General features: G+C 41.7%; 1 protein-coding gene and 1 long non-coding RNA gene across 4 annotated transcripts in view; one reads left to right on the top strand and one right to left on the bottom strand.

The window, feature by feature from the left end:
- Nucleotides 1-16,659, bottom strand: part of HPSE2 (heparanase 2 (inactive)) — a 627,272-nt gene that overhangs the window by 12,210 nt on the left and 598,403 nt on the right. For all 3 annotated transcript variants that reach the window (XR_013368097.1, XM_077878047.1, XM_077878046.1), the window contains one exon: nt 10,714-10,860. Coding sequence is in view for 2 of the 3 variants with exons in the window: in XM_077878047.1 (XP_077734173.1) it covers nt 10,714-10,860 (147 nt within the window). In the remaining variant the exon portion in view is untranslated. The remainder of the gene's footprint in view (nt 1-10,713; nt 10,861-16,659) is intronic.
- On the top strand, nt 6,433-11,944 carry LOC144301287 (uncharacterized). Its single transcript, XR_013368100.1, has 2 exons — nt 6,433-6,786; nt 11,651-11,944. It is a non-coding gene; the product is annotated as an uncharacterized LOC144301287 (long non-coding RNA).

Below are 16,659 nucleotides of genomic sequence, written 5' to 3'. Positions count from 1 at the left end.
TCCAGAGCCCACAGATGTCAAAATGCATAGTGTGCGGTGATTCAGAATCATTCCTGCAAAGGTGAGCAGAGAAGAAGTAGTCTGCCAAGTGATTATTGGTGTTGGGCAGCTGGTCCCCCAGTTTGGTGCTCTAGGCCCCTCATCTGGAATAAGCCACATGTCATCTCGGGCTTCCCGGTGCTTGGCAGTCAAAGATCTACTGATTCAGGGCCCAGGCCCTGCCGTAGGGATGAGTTGGATTAAGATTTTTCAGTTCCCTGTGGCTTACATTTGTCTGTCACCCAAACCACAGCCTCTGGAGGATGTGGAGAAAGGAGAAGACAAGGGCCATTTCTTCTCAGTCTAGCAGAACTGCCTACATAGTCTGCTTCCTTGCCCCTCATTTTGGAGTCAACTGCTTAGAAACATGTGAGTGTTAGCCTAAAGTGCTCATTCACCAGTGTTTCATCTGGGTTATCTGGAACAGAATAGAAGTCTCTGCCTGCAGTGAGAGTCCCCAGGTGAGTGAAGGTGGGGAGGGGAGGCCCTAGCCTTGATGGACAGCTGTGCAGAGAGATTCCAGCTGCTGGGAGTGAGCTGCAAGAAAATGTATTCTGGAGCCGAGAACAAATGAAAAACTCTCAGAAAACAACCCCAAGTGCAAAGTGAAAACCCTGAATTCCTAAACATCTTGGTTTAAGATGTCAAGTTACTGTAAAATATAAAAGCATTTTATAATCCTCTAATCTGCACAGCGATCTGTACATTACTAATATGGGAGTTCAAACAAAACAAACAATAAAACCTATGGGGAGCCGTACACATCCTTCCACTTAGTCATAGAGAACTCCCAGGGGCTCATGGCATGTTCACACCTTTGGCAAAATGGCTTCGTGCCTAAATGAAGACTAGAATCTGGGTGAAATCAAAGATGGAAATCAGCCGGGATGTTGCTCCAGCGTTTTCTGGAGCGACAATGGTTCGCAACCTTGACCACATATTTGAATCACCTGGGGACCTTTAAAAATACTGTTGCCTGGGTCCCAGCCCAGAGATTTTGGTTTAATTGGTCTGGGGTGTGGCTTGGGCATGTTTTTTTTTTTTTTTTTTTTTTTTTTTTTAAGCTCCCAGGTGATTCAGAGCACAGCCACAGTTGAGCACCAGAGGTAGAAGAGAGAGTGGGAATATGTTTGCAGCTGGGGGTGGAAGGGACTCAAACAGCTTTCTAACCATAACATTCTTCATTTATTTCCAATAAAAAGAGCTTTTCTTACTGTTTTGGAGTACCATGTCAAGAGGCCACATTATTTTTAACCTAATAGTAAGATGTGAACTTTTCTTTTTTTTTTTTTTTAAGATTTTATTTATTTGAGAGAGAGACAGTGATAGAGATCGCGCGAGAGAGCACAGGCAGGGAGGAGAGGGAGAAGCAGGCTCCCCGCTCAGCGAGGAGTCCAACACAGGGCTTGATCTAGGATCATGACCTCAGTTGAAGGCAGATGCTTAAATGACTGATCCACCCAGGCACCCCAGATGTGAGCTTCTCAAAGGCAAGTTTTTTTGAATTGTCTGAAGCAAGCATTTTTGCTTTTTCAAGAGAACTGCTTCATTTCATTTCTCCCTCCAGTGTGTCCACTAGTGAGATGAACATGCTCCTTACTACCAGGGAGGCGAGTGTGTAGCACTTCCCAGGATGAATTAAGAACCTAATCAGATGAAGCATTTGCACAGATAACAAACTCTGCATTTCTTTAACATTCAGGAGAAAACTTCTGCTTCTTTTTGAAGGGCAAGTTCTCAAAGGCATTTAGGTTTCTCTGAGGTTCTGAGCTGTGGCACAGAGAGTTCCCTACAGACAGAAGGTGGGTCAAGCTCTTTCCAGGCAAGAGGAACCGAAGGGGATTAAATATATCATCCAGTATTTTCACTGCGGTTTCCAGATATGTATGTAATTACTCCGATAACGCACAGTATATGTTGGTTATGGCTACTATGTCTTTTTGAACCACAGAACACCCTGAAATGAGCACAAGGGTTAAAAGAATCCAAATCCTCTAGGTTTCAATGAGTAGTAGTAGGCTTACATTAACTGAAGATTTGTAAGGCTCATTTCTCTATGTCCTTACTTCTCTTTAGTTTTTCTACAGACAACTCAAAGCTTTGTGTGTAAGTATTTTTACAAATATACATATTCATATATATTTACATTTCTACTTTCACAGTGTCCACTTCAGACTTTCTGAACTGGAACACTAGCTTCAATGTTGCTGGTTAGATTAAGTACTACCTTCCTGTTCCCTTGAGGCCAGCTTGCAAATCTCCCCTGTCCCATGAACCTTTCTTGCCCACTCAGCGCTTCAGCATCAGTGGCTTATCTTTCCTCCTGAGGGGTGCTCAGTGCCCTTTTAAAGGGGCTGCAGATAATGTGGTTGCATCTGCCCAGCAGGGTTTCTTCCTCCAGGTAAAAGAGGTCTCTATTCTAATGCCTACTTTTAAGAAAAGAATCCTTTTTTTTTTTTTTTTTTTACTTTTTTAAAAAGGATTTTATTTATTTGACAGAGAGAGCGAGAGCGAGCATGAGCAGGGGGAGCTGCAGAGAGAGAGGGAGAAGCAGACTCCTGGCTGAGCAGGGAGCTCAACGCAGGGATCCATCCCAGGACCCCGAGATCATGATCTGAGCTGAAGGCAAATGCTTAACCAACTGAGCCACCCAGGCGCCCCTTTTTTTTCTGACTTTTAAAAACCAGCACCAGATGCCCTGTGTGGGTGAACAGCTTCTGCACACACTTCAGCTCCAATAGCACTACTGATGGTCCTTACCTCCTACAGAATATCAAAATAAATTCCAGAGGCATTAAAGAAATAAATATAAAAAATGAAACAAAAAAACTAGAATAAAACAAAGATACATATTTATCTGATATCAGGAATATAAATACATAGACATATAAGTGGAATGGAAGGAACCACAAAGCAAAAGATATATAGATCTAACTATATAAAAAGGAAATACTTCTGTATGTCAAGATAATACATTAAAAATGAAATAGTTGTAACAACAGCAAAAAAAAAATACTGGGGAAAATATTTTAACACATCTGATAGGTAGCAAAGGGGAAATTGCCTCTTTTTTTTTTTTTTTGAAATTGCCTCATGTTAGAAAAACTTAGAAATCATTAATAAAATATAACAACTCAACTGAAAAATAAGCAGAAGAGATAGAAAATGCCTAAAAGCAATACTAATAGGCATGAAAAATTTTCAACCTCCCTAATACTCAAAAAATACAAATTAAGATGAAAGTATTATTTTTCATTATGAAGTTGGCAAAGATTTAAAAATATTCCTGTTCTGTGCTGGTGAGGTAGTTGGAATAACAAAATGTTCACACTTCCTACTCCTCAGGCCGCCACAACTAAGCCTGTCTGAGGTAAGAAAATTGAACAGTTAATCATAGGCGATAAGGTTCTATATAGTTCAATGGAGTCCAACATGAATGGAATAGTGAGAAATCTGGAAACCAGACCATTTGAGGAATGGTTGAAGGAACTGACTGTTTAGTTTGGAGACTACAACTCTACGGGGAGACACTGAAAAATTATTATGAAGAAGGCATAGATTTACTCTGCTTAATTTTTCTAAAGCAAGGGGATAGATGGAAGAAAACACACTTTGGCCACATACAAGGAGGATCTTTCCTACAATCAGAGCTGTTGAGTCCCAGAGTGGGCTGACTCATGACATGAGTAGTCTCAGCAAACAGAAGCTGCCGGCTTTCTGTCGGGGATGTTACAGAGGAAACTTCTTGATCCCTAAGAGTACTCCCCAATTTTTCCTCTATAAAGTCACCTTTTAATAACTTCAGAACTTTCATAAAGTGGTTTATTTTAAGAAGAAACTAATTTAAATGATCCCAGACAAGTAGAGAAAATGGAAACCTGCAGGGAGTATGTCTGGTCAAACAGAGTTAAAAAACTCCAGGTACCAACTAATATCAGCAGGGGAGAACTTACACACTTACTTGTCTTGAGTCTGCTGAGGTAAGTGGAATAATGGCCCTTTGGTTCTAGAAAGCAGGTTTTCAGTTTTTGTTTGTAAGTGTGTAAGTGAGAAGTCTTGGTATAGAATTCTTAGGGTTAAGACTTTTCCCCAAGCTTCTTTTCCCAGATTTGTCCATGTTCAAAAATAAACGTGGTGCTTCTAGTCATCTTTAGAGAGAGACTGTGGTAGGTCAGGTGGTGGCCAGTTCGGCCTCACACTCACCAAGCTCTGAATCTGGAGATGAAGTATCATGATGTGGTCTGTTCCAACAGGGACACGAAGATAGTTTTCAAGTCTTAGCACCTGGGAGTTAACTTGAGTATTTTCAGAACTATTCTGTTTGGCTAACATCAAATGACACCCTTCTAAAGGCATGCAGTTAGATGCCAGTGTTTTTCTTTGATATAGGATTTAATGAGGGTGAAATCAAAGCAAAAGCCATATCCCGGAGAGATGAAAAAAATAAGCAGTATGCAGAAAAGAAAAAAAAATATGTTCATTTCTTCACAGAATAGTCAATAAGATTCTGGGTTAATAGAAGCCTCAAGTTCAGCTAATCATGGCAGCTGAAGGAGAGGCTTAATACAGATATGAAATGCAAATATTTAGTATGGAACTGATTAGCCCTGAAGCAGAAATATTCCACACCTCTCTCATGCACCACCCACAAGCTGCTTCCTGTTAGTTGTTTGTTTCTAATAACAGAGATGAACAACTTGAGGATAAGGACTTTAGAATTCCCTCCCCCTTCCCCCCTAATATCCCACATTGGATAGCTTTTGAAGGCCATTGATGATGTGGGGCTGGCATTTGAAGGATCAGGAGACATTCTGAGATGAAGTATTCACAATGAACTTCAGGTTCAGATGTTTTCCCCTAACTTGTGTATTTGGGATTCCTGAGCTCTTTATAATTATGGGACTACAATTCATTTAAAACTTTGGCTACATTAGTTGCCACTGCACATTAGAGTGCTGAAGGGAAACAAGTCATGTCTGGCACAAAGTAGGATCTCAATAAAAGGTGATGGATGGATGAAGACATGAGAAGGCTCATGTGCCAGCATCTTTCCCTCAGAGATGTGCCTCTGGGCTTGTGCTCCAGTAGGGGAAGGGGAACTAGCTGGCAGTGCCTATATGTATGGGGTTAGAATATACTATGTCAAAATTGATTTTTAGAGGCTTCAAATTAAACCAGCTTATAGTCACTGCTGGAATGTAATAATCCTTTTGTTTGAGAAAAGCATAGAGGAAACAGGAAGTCCCCACTTTTGCTGAGAAAACAAAAGCTTTTATTAAAATTCTATATGACTGGGAAAAAGAAGCTTTGAAGAAGCTCAGAGAATAACTTTTAAGAAGGATCTGAAATTAGGACTTGTGAAGAAAAGTTAATGAAACAAGAGTGAGTTAGCCTAGAGGAGAGAACATTGCTGACTAATCTGATGCTCTTCACATTCATTCTGTGAAAAGCCTATGATGAAATGAAAGCAGACACTATGGTGATAGGGTACAGTGATCTATACTGTATGAATGCCAGTTGGGGTAGCACGGTGTTGAGGAAAGTGCATTGGATTTGGGGCCAGGAAAATTGGGTGCTAGATACTTTCTATCACTTAATAGTTGGGTGACTTGAATAAGTCATTTACTTCTCTGAGATTCAGTTTCCCCAACTCTAAAGTGTGAGGGAGGCAGGGATTGTTCTACTTTCTTCATGGTGCTATTTAGAGGGTCAAATGAGATAATGGCTATTAAAGCTCTTTATTATCTATAAAGTCCTAACCACATTGGGCCACAGTGTTCTTATAAAATTAAGTGTTCGGACAGGATTGAAGTTGTGGGCACTCCTTCCCCAGAGGCCTTAAACCTTGAGCATCTTCTAGTCCAGATGGCTTTGCTGCAAATGAGTAAGGGTAGGGAGAATAGAGCAGATCACTTCAAAACGTCATTCTGCCCCAGGATTCTTAGCATCTGATTCCCTCAGGTTCTGGTGTCAGAATAGAACAGTCAATGTGGTGAAAATTCTTTCCTTCTTTTCTTTTTTTGGATAGTTTTCCTTTCAAATGGAATTGAATGAGACACATAGGGCAGGACACTGGGATGTGACCAAACCCTTGCTCTTGGTTTGACTTTTCCCTAAAAACCTGAGTCCTGTATTTTGATGTAAGTTGACTTCTTTGGCCTCACTTCATGCTGCTTTCCCTGTTTGTCAAAAGACACTGGAGATATTTATGTCTTGGGGAGAACTGATTCCCTAGAGGACAATGTTCACTGATTTGTGATCACATCAGGCATTGGGCAGATTCCTTTCTTCATGGATGACAGAGATGTTCCAAAGGTTCTTTTTGACTTATCCAGAATGGGAACTATTATTGTCTTGGGTGTAAATGATCAGTCTTCCTCCCAGAAAGATGAGAATGTAGGAAACAGGACAGAGGATGGACTTGCAGCTGGAGATTTTCTGGAGAAAAACTAGCCTAATGTTACGGTCACTTCCTCTTACAGCACAGCCTCTCTGTGTGGCCTTTTAGTGGCCTGAAGAAGCTACTTGGCTAGTGACCGTGGAGACAACAGGCTCCAAAAGTGAAGTGGGAGTGGGAGAATGAGAATGGAAAAGAAGAATCACATTTTAGAATTCAATGGGAGGCAGAACTCTTTTGAGCTCACCCTCCCACTGAGTTGGAATCTTGGAGCCCCTCTGGGCTGGCCATGGCTGCTCACTCTGTGCAACAGGCTACCTCCCAACAAACCCTGTCCTCAGTCAGACCAGGCAAGCCTTTGAAGGAAAATTAGCTCTTTTTTTGTGGTGAATTCTTTCTCTTTTAGATTATGCTCCCTGGTTTGCTGTCACTTTGGAGGATTCTAGGCTAAATCTGTTTTCTTTCACTTCTCAGTTCCTGAAGTATCTGAAGAAAGTCCTCATGACTTATTTTTCTTGTCTGAATGAAATCTCCCTATTTTCTTCAGACAGCCTTACATAATATGTATTCCAGACACAGAACCCCCTCCTTTTGTGTACATACTGCAGTTTTCTGAGCTTCCCTTCTCCTATCCTATAGGGTATTGGTCACCCACCTTTGGTCTGATTGCAAGAATGAGAACTATTTCTTGCATAAAGAGTTGAGACTTGAGTGGTAGGTCTTAAGATTGGTTCACTCACTGAAATGAGAAACAGGAACCTTCACCTGTGGACTTGGATCCCTAGACTGTGCCTGATTAGTGGCCCTAAGGGGGCTTCATGTGCAATACCTGACATTCTTGAGCCCTGAGATCTCGTGGAGATACCTTTGCAAAGATTTCAAATATCCCCAGTCCTGCTGGCAGCTCCGAGAGAATCAGTTACTCCATGTTCTCAACTAGTCATAAAGGTTTACTGGCATCTCTTTACTCCTGAACCGCCAGGCCAAATTGGTCTAACTGGTGGCTTGAATGGCACACTGACTTGCTCTATATCCTCTTTCTGGTTCCTCCAGACAAGAGCAATTACAGGTTCCTCTGCTCCCAATGCTTTCCATCCTCTTCTGAGCTAATATGGCTCCAGGCTGCAGCAAGGAATTAGCAGACACAGAACACAGAATCTAGCCCCAGAGGCTTATAAAACAGAGAAGGAGACACTAAAGGCTGAAATCACTTCCTTGCATTTCCTTTCATCCTTTCCTGCAGAGTCTGCTTCACCAAAACCACACCCTTCCTGTGAGACCCCCATCTCAGAACCACTGAGGGCTCTTGCACTCATTAATAGTTACTGAGCACAGCACTGGGGGGCACTGAACATATACGTGACAGCCCCTGCCAGCAGCTAACAGTCCAAGGTGGCACAGACCACTGAGGTCTAGTAGGAGAGGTGTCAAATTAGCAGTAGTTTACAGGACAGAAACAGGCTTAGAGAATTAAATGAAGAGCCCGAAGCTCCGCAGTGAAGTAATGGTAGGATTAGGGCTGGAATCCAGTTCTCTTGACTTCCAATCCAAAATTCTCTTTAATATGATATATGTAAACTCATATGTGCCTGTCTATATTTCTACTTATATACATAGGCATATACTTGGGTGTATGAAATTTTCATTTGTAAAAAGCTGTATTTCACCCACATGCTCTAGTTTGATTCTCACGATAACCCCATCTGACAGGTAAGGGAGCTGAGGTTTGCCCACAGGAGTAAATGGCAGCAACTGGATTCACAGGGCTTGTGATTCCAGCTCCCCCTTCTTTTAATTGCATGACATTGTTATTTGATCTCGGTGGCCATTACCAAATCCCTCTTCAGGACCCCTCTGGAATGAAATTCTCATTTTCCCTGTCTGTCTCCCACATTTTCAACAAAGCCGTAACACAGCTTCTCACTGAGATGGGGACAAGGTGAAGTGCAAGACAGCATAATTGGGACATAGAGCATATCAGTAGCCAGTGGGAGTTGCTTTAGTCACTCTAAAGGACAGGTACAGGCAAGAGGGACTGAGATGTGGCCAGGTTCAAATATTAGGGGAATAATCCTGGAGGCAGGACATAGAGTGGAGTAAACAGGCCTGGAGGCCTGTATGCCTTGGTTGTGGGGGGAAAAGCTCATAAAATGATGTCACCCTCTGACTACATCTCCTCTTGTTTTTGGTTTTGCATTTATCCCATTCTTATTATAATATTTTTAAAAAATATTTTATTTATTTATGAGAGAGAGAGAGAGAGAGAGGCAGAGGTAAAAGGAGGCTCCATGCAGGGAGCCTGATGTGGGACTCGATCCCCGGTCTCCAGGATCAGGCCCTGGGCTAAAGGTGGCGCTAAACTGCCAAGCCACCTGGGCTGCCCTCTTATTATAATCTTAACAAATGTCTTAGCAACACATTATCTTAAAAAGTTGGAGAAGATTCTGCTTTGGAAGAACATCTAAGAGGTGTTAGAAAGAGAGCAATTGTTTCCCTCTTCTTCCCCAGCCAGCTGGAGTCATGAGCTGCGGAAAAGGAAGGCAATGGACATGTACTGCACACTGACTATATGTCAGGAACTTTACATAGATTACCTTCTTTACTCCTCTCCCTATGAGATGAAGAAATGGAGACTGTTTTGTAGAGATTATAGAACTTGCTCAAGGACACAGAGCCAGCAAGTGGCTTGTTGGAATTAAGGTATTCGGCTCATTCCTTCCACATGGTACATGTGGTCTTCCCAATGTTGGGCAGGCTCAGTTCCTAATCTCTTTGGCTCCAGAGGATCTTGAACTATCACAATCACTGCTAACACCAGATTGTGCCAGAAATGCCTTTTCAGGTCATTAATGAATGGCAGTGGGAAACTGGAACATACCCATGATCCTCAGAAAATCAGACCCAGGATGAGGATTTTAGAGCCAGAGGGACCTTACCAAATATACAGCAACTCTTGAATTTTGCAGATGAGAACACTGAAGCCAAAGGATCAGGATTCAAGGATCTGCCCAGGTCAAGTGATTATTTAGTGAATCTGGGACCAGAACTGGTTCTCTTTCCTAGAATGAAGGCTGAAAATTCAGCACACTAGTTGTGAATACTGGGGAAAAGAAAGAGAGGGGATGAAATACTCAAGAAAGTCTCCCAATACAGATAGGATTGAGAGGAAAGACAAGTAGATGCAATGTACACATAGCCAGAGAAAAGAGCCAGTATGTGAACCAAGACTGAAAACACAGATCTCGGGTGGGCTAAAGCAACTCAGTAAGTGACTTCCCAGATTGTGTTTTGTTCCCATTGCACATACAGTTGGAAGCCAAATGCAAGCCACCAAGGTTGCAGTGAAACAGTGAACAATTATAGCACAAATAGTTGTGGGCAGCTGTGGGAGTGCAAGCCACCTGCTCCAAGTTTACAGCTTTGTTAAACTTGGTAAACATTAAAAATGGACTAGGAATGCTCCCAGTTTGTACAGCATCCCATACCCTTCCTGGGAGGCCTTACTCGGGGAGCTGAGGTGACCTTGCCTTTGACCAAGCTCTTCTCACTGTGGCCTAGAACTGCTTTCTCTTGATAGATGTCAGTGTTGTCAATAGTCTCTGGGAGAGACTGAGGGAAATATGGAGCATTACAGAAGCATATATTCATAGAGTTTGAGGGAATTGCAGAGCCCCCAGAATATAATGTCTCTTTTAATAAATGTTCAGATAAGGAAACTGAAATCCAAGAGATGATGTGTCCAAAGTTATAAAATTTTGGGGCAGAACAGACGCTTGACCTCTGAACTTTTGACCCTTTGCTCAGTGCTCCTCCCTTTTAGTCCCGTGAGGTTTATAGATGCTGACAAACAGGGAGATACAGCATCACAGAATATTACAGCTGAAAGGGGCATGGTTCTCAACTACCAGGGTTTTTGTTTGTCACATGACTAGGGAGTGCTATTGGCATTTAGTGGGCAGGGACCCAGGGTGCAAATAAGTAGCTTGAAATGAGATCATCCTTCATAATGAATTGTCTTGTCCAGATACCAAAAATGCCCTTGTTGAGAAATACCTTATCTACCACTTGACTTTACAGTTGAGCCTAAAGACCAGGAAGGGCTTGACCAGAGTCCCAAAGGGAGTCAGCAGTCCATGGACTCCATCCCACTGAGCCCCCAAGTGAATTAGCAGCAGGAAAGAGGCAGCTCTAGCTCCCTACCCCCCTCCCCCCGCCCCAACTCCCCCATCCAGCTCCTGCTGCACTTGCTCTTAAGCCATTTCTAGGTCTGCACTTACTTGGACTTCAGGCCCTCCTGTCCATAGGGCTGCAGCAGATACTGGTGCACAAGCTTATCCCTGAGAGTTCCAGCCAGTTTGATTTTCTTTCTTGATCGGTGCAAGTTGATGATAAAAAGCGTAATGGACCCTCGAACATAGTTGTGGCTGAGATGGAGAGAGAGAAGGGGAAAATGGAAATAAAGTGGTCAGTTAGATGCTGCTAAATAATTTATAGACTGCACCAAACAGGACTGCCCCAGGAAAGGGCACTGATTTTATGGTTCTTGGTCACTCTTGACCTTCAAAGACAGGAAGGCCTTGTTACTGTGGTTTCTTGCAAAGAAGATACCAACTTCCCACCACACTCTTTTTGTTTTTGTTTAAATGTATTACAATGATTTTAGAAAACAAAATATCTTTTTCTGAGTGTGAAAAAAACATGCAGACTGCAGAGAATAAAAAGGAAAAATACAGAGAAATACAAAAAAGGAAAAGAAAATTCTCCCATAGTCCAAGTATCTTGCGATATGATACAATTTTGGTAAATTTCCTTCCAGTATTTTTTGTTTATTAATTCAATATTAATTCAAATATTTACTGAGTAGTTTGACACATACATATATATTTCTCAGTTTTCATCTAATTGGGACCACATTGTTTTTTCAGTTCGTGACCATCTCAGACATATTCTATGTTATTAAGTTATTGTATTTTCTTCTACTTACAGAAGAATGCTAAATTCCTCATTATAGAAATGTAATATAATTTATTTAGTTAATCCTCTACCTTTGGGGACTTACATCTTTTCAAATTTTTGCCATCACAAATTACATATGCCATTATATAAACTTTTTGCATATCATCATTTCTAATAAAGTCCTGGAAGTTGGACACATTAGGTCAAGGGGAATGCACATCGCATGATTCCTAACCAAATCTTCTGGTTCATTCCCAGTGATGCTCCTCCCTGTGGGAAGATTTTCTGCCCTGATGTGGAACCCTAAGGATCATATGATTGCCTTTGGCCAATGAAACATGGATGGACATGTTAAAATCTTTGCATGGATTTAAGAGGCTGCCTATGTTTTGCCATGTCTCTTTTCCCTGTGCCAGAAGACCAACAATGTTCTTGACAGAGGCTATTTTATTGACTTGCGTCCTGGAACAAAGATGATGTGGAGCAGAGCTACAGCTGAGCCATGACAGACAAGTAGTATGAATGAGAAATACACTTTCTTATTGAAAGCCATGGAGATTTGTTGGTCTTTTATTATCATAGCATAACCTCACCTATCCTGACTGATAACACACATATTGCTAACACTGATGTCAACTCTCTAGAAAGCTTGTACCAATTTGCTCTGTTCAGCTATCTATAAGAGCACTCATTTCCTCATACCCTTAATATCAATGGATATTAACCTTTTAAAATATCTTTCTTAACCTAAGAGGTGATAGTGGGATTTTGATGTTGTACTAATACGTATTTTAAAAAAATTTATGTTGAGGTACAGCATTGTTTTCATTGGCCTGTTTGCCATTTCATCTCTTCTTTTATAAACTGACTATTCATGTCCTTTGTCCATTTTTCTATTGATTTAAAAAAACTATTTGGGCAGTCCGGGTGGCTCAGCAGTTTAACGCTGCCTTCCGCCCAGGGCATGATCCTGGGGTCTCGGGATCGAGTCCCACTTCACCCTGCATGGAGCCTGCTTCTCCCTCTGCCTGTGTCTCTGCCTCTCTCTCTCTCTGCATCTCTTGTGAATAAATAAATAAAATCTTAAACAAACAAACAAACAAACAATTTATTAAAAATAGTTATTCTTTGCATGCATGTTGCAAAATTTCCCCTGGGGTTTCTTTGATGAATTCAGTTTGTTTATATTGTATTCTGATGTATAAAAGTTAAAAACTTTTAGGTAGTCAAATTTATTGATCTTTTTCATTTCTGCTTTTGCTGTTTTATCTACACCAAGATTATAAGCCTATTCACATTTTGGAATCCTTTTAAACCAGCACAGGATGTTCAGAAGCCTGGGAGAACTATATGCCTACATGCAAGAGCCTTTCAGCATGTATCAACAAAACTATAATGATTTCCTTCTTTCTTGTAGGAAAAAAGACTTTGTTTCTAAGGGGTCCCCTAGGGCCCCATCTGGATGGGTTAATGAGAGGAAACAGAAGAAATGACCCAGTCCTGCCTTCAAAGGAGTTCAGAGAAACTCTAAGTCAACTTTGCCCAGAGGAAAATATCATTCCTTGCAGAAACAGCATCCCTTAGCCTCTGGGTCACTCACCTCTGCTTCTAAAGGTGCTAATTAAGAGTTGAGTGACTGAGGGCAGGTCAACTTGATAACTTGGGTTGTTTTTGTTTTTTAATAAAACAGTTACCAGGGCTCATCCTGGAGATTTTGATTCCATCCATTTGTGATGGGAACTAGGGAGCTGTTGTGTGTGTATGTGTAGGTATGTGTGTGTGTCTAAATCTTTCTAGGGTATTTGGCAGATGAGGTGGGTTTGGGAACCACTTGCCTAGAGCAATCCATTAAGATTAGAATTCTTAATGTGTATTCATTCCACTGACTGTGTCAGAAGATTTTTCTTGCATCTGTAGGAGGGTACTTCATTGTATTCAAGGCTTTCTGAATGCCTGCACTGATATTCTGATAAATTATTAAATGACTTTTCTCTCTGGTTTTTCCTCCTCTGGTCCTTCTTAGTCTTCTAAAGCATGTGAAGTCGTTTTTGGAGCCAACTGAGTTAGGTCAGAAGAGAATGCCCATTTCCTAACAGACTTATATCACCAGAGCTCAGAAGAAGGATGCTAGACTGTGTAATCACTTACCATCATTAAAAGAACATTAACTATATTCTATTAATGGGCTTTAAGCTTAGTTTAGCTGAGGAAATTGAGGGAAACATTAACTACAGGTACTCTGGGCTTCAGTATGAGCATGGTACCCGCATGGTACGTGGGTACCAATTTTGCCAGACTGTGGTAAACTCTTGTGCTAACTACCACCAGACAACCTTCTCAAGTCCAGCAGTGGAGGAGGGAGAGCTGCACACTTGCATTTACGAGTTTCTCCTCTGCAAAGCTGGGGCAGAATGAGCCCTGGGAGACTGTAGAGGAGAAGGGTGGGATGTAGGGAAGTGGTGGGTGGGAGGGAGACCTGACAGCACAGCATTGCTACAGGGAAAGCTGTCTTTTCAAGCTGCTTGGCAATGGTCTGATTTTTATTTACATAGTTCCCCTGGGGGAGACAAACCATACAGCAAGCCAGCTCAGAGACCCTTGTGCAGAGGCTCTCAGAATTCATGGAGCCTCTTCAGGTAGGAACTGGCATTGAAGCCTGCCTCACCCATCCCTTTTTCTGCTTGGCTGATGGGCAAGGATATTAAGCAGAGGTCCTGTGGCTGCGAAGACACATTCTTGGCGAGGGAGTGCAGCACCAACCTGAAAGTACTGTGTCGAGAATCCAGATTCCTGAAGAATATATATTCTCTGCCCACAGAAAAATAATCTTGGAAGAATGTTGTTCCCTAAGAAGTTAGGGATCTGACTGAAAGAATGGCTCACAGGCAATCGATCGTCTTCTGAGGTCAAGTCCAGGTGGCTTTTGGTTCTCTTAGCGAATGTCTCTTTCTGTCTGGTAGAACATCTATCTTACTCCATGTCTCACTCACAGTCAGACTTTTTCCCCAGCAGAGAATCCATGCATCTGGAGTTCATCTTTCTGGCTGTTCTTTTGCTGCCTGACATCTCTGTGATGCCATGGGGGTAGGAGGAAGTGAGTCAGGGAAGGGAGGCTCAAAGTGGAGTATCCTGGATTTAAGAGGTGGGGGACATCATATGGAGAGCTGCATCTTGACTTCCAGATAAAAAATAGTCACTGTTCTAGGAATGTCTCCAGTGAAGCTGGGAGATGAGAAAAGGGAAGACAAGACGGTGCTTTGGAATCCATGGTCATTTCCAGTGAAAGTCCGTGTGTTTGAGAACTGGGTTGGTCCATTGTCTCCAAATCTAACTCAAAGTTTTTGGGTTCGGTAAAAGTCAGGCCATGTTTTGCCAAACATTTTTTCCCCTAATTTCAAAGCCCCTGTGTATTTTAAGGGAAATTTAATCCACATGTTTCTGATTCATTTACACTTAACTCATCAAAATATTGTTTTGTAAGAGCCATTTGATGTCCAAGAAGCCTCAGGAACCTTTTTTATGAGCCTTTAAAAAAATTTCTTCTAAAAAACAGGAAGTCATGTTTTGCCAATAATAAACAAACTTGAACCCCAAAAGGCTCGGCTCAATTTTGCTTCAGTATCCACCAGGTTCCAATTGGTTCTGAACTTGGCTTAAGACCTCAGCTCCTCCCCAGAAACATACATTGTTTCAGCAGAATGATTTATAAAACAAGGTTTCCCAGTCAAAACTTATTTGTTCTCTGAACAAGAAGATCTAAGGTGAGAACTGCCATGCCACCAGGCTCGTAATTTGTTGACTCTAGAACAGAAGGCAGTGGAACACCTGCTGGTGTTGGTATACATATCACATTTTTTATCCTAAATCGATTGTAAAACACAACACTCTCCTAGGTCAGAAACAAACCATAATGTAAGAGGCTGCCATGAAAGGCAGTAAGATATTCATTTTTTTTTTCAGTAAGATATTCAAATAGAGGTTGCATAACTGTCAAGGAGGCTGTAAAAGGAATTTCTGTTGTATAGGATATTGGGCCAAAGATCTCTAAGGTTTCTTCCCAAGTGTAAAATTCTTTGCATTATTAATGTTGTTATTATTTGAATACAGGAGTGATACCATAAAACTTTTGGAATTCAATATGATAATATAAGTGTAGATATCTGGCAAGATGCTTGGCATACAGCAAGTGCTCAATATACACTGAAGTTCAGGAGTTGTTTCAATAGATATTCTCTTTGGGTTGTTCTACTGGTAAGTTTATACTTTCTCACCCAATCCCTGTTTTGATCCAGGATATATATTTTCAGAGTATTGGTCAAGAGTGAATAGTGTGAAGCCAAGATGTCCACTCTGGGACATTTCTGTGACCTTGAGCTTGTTGACCATAAATCAACTAAGTGAATCAGTAGTGCTTCCTCATGACTGTTGTGAGGGATGAGCAGACACAGACAAGACACATGGCTTTCCAGGGAGAAGGAGCAGAGACACTTGTCCTATCTTTGTGCCTACCAATCTGGGGCACTTGACACCAATAGACATGTAGGAGATCTGCAACCCCAGCCAGTTCCATGCATTCATTGTGGGTCTACTTTTCAAATAGGAACAACAAGACCTTCATCCCTATTATTATCATGAAGGTCATATGTGCATCAGTCTAGTCTTGTCTCTCTTTTGTAATGGGGAAGAGGGATGGTACTGACAGAAGCACAGTGGCACCATTTCCCCAGAGAGGTTCTGAAGTGTATTCCCATGGAAAGTAGAGGGGTGCTGGTGATGTAGAGAGAATATTAGATCCAGATGATGTTAGTGAATGGTAGAATTTGTAGCCACTCTACCACACCACCTCTTTCTGGATGATGTGCTGACATCAAAGGGGAAGAGAGCCAGAACTGTAAATCCTCCATGATGTCTTGATGTCCTATTTCTGCATTCATTCACTCATTCCTTCCTTCATTAAACATTTGCTGAGATCTTCTTCATGCCAGTCACTATATTAGACACCAAGAATACAAAAATGAACGAGACACTGGCCCTGAGTTCATGGTATATTCAGACTATTAGTGACAAGAATGTCAAAGAATGTCAGGATGAGCACTGAGATGAGACTATGTGAGGAGCCCTCTGTGAGGACACCAAAGGTCAGCAAAGCCCATGGCTACTGACATTTTCCCCCTGGTTCCTCAGACTGATAGTATTAAAGGGCACAACTGAAGTGCTTCCCAACAGAGACAAAAGGTGCTAAGGGTAATATTTCTCTCTTGAAGCTG

The sequence above is a fragment of the Canis aureus genome, chromosome 29 (genome assembly GCF_053574225.1).
Source record: "Canis aureus isolate CA01 chromosome 29, VMU_Caureus_v.1.0, whole genome shotgun sequence".
Classification (NCBI taxonomy): Eukaryota; Metazoa; Chordata; class Mammalia; order Carnivora; family Canidae; genus Canis; species Canis aureus.
The sequence above is the reverse complement of the archived record's forward strand: the minus strand, read 5'-3'. Positions and strand labels throughout refer to the sequence as shown.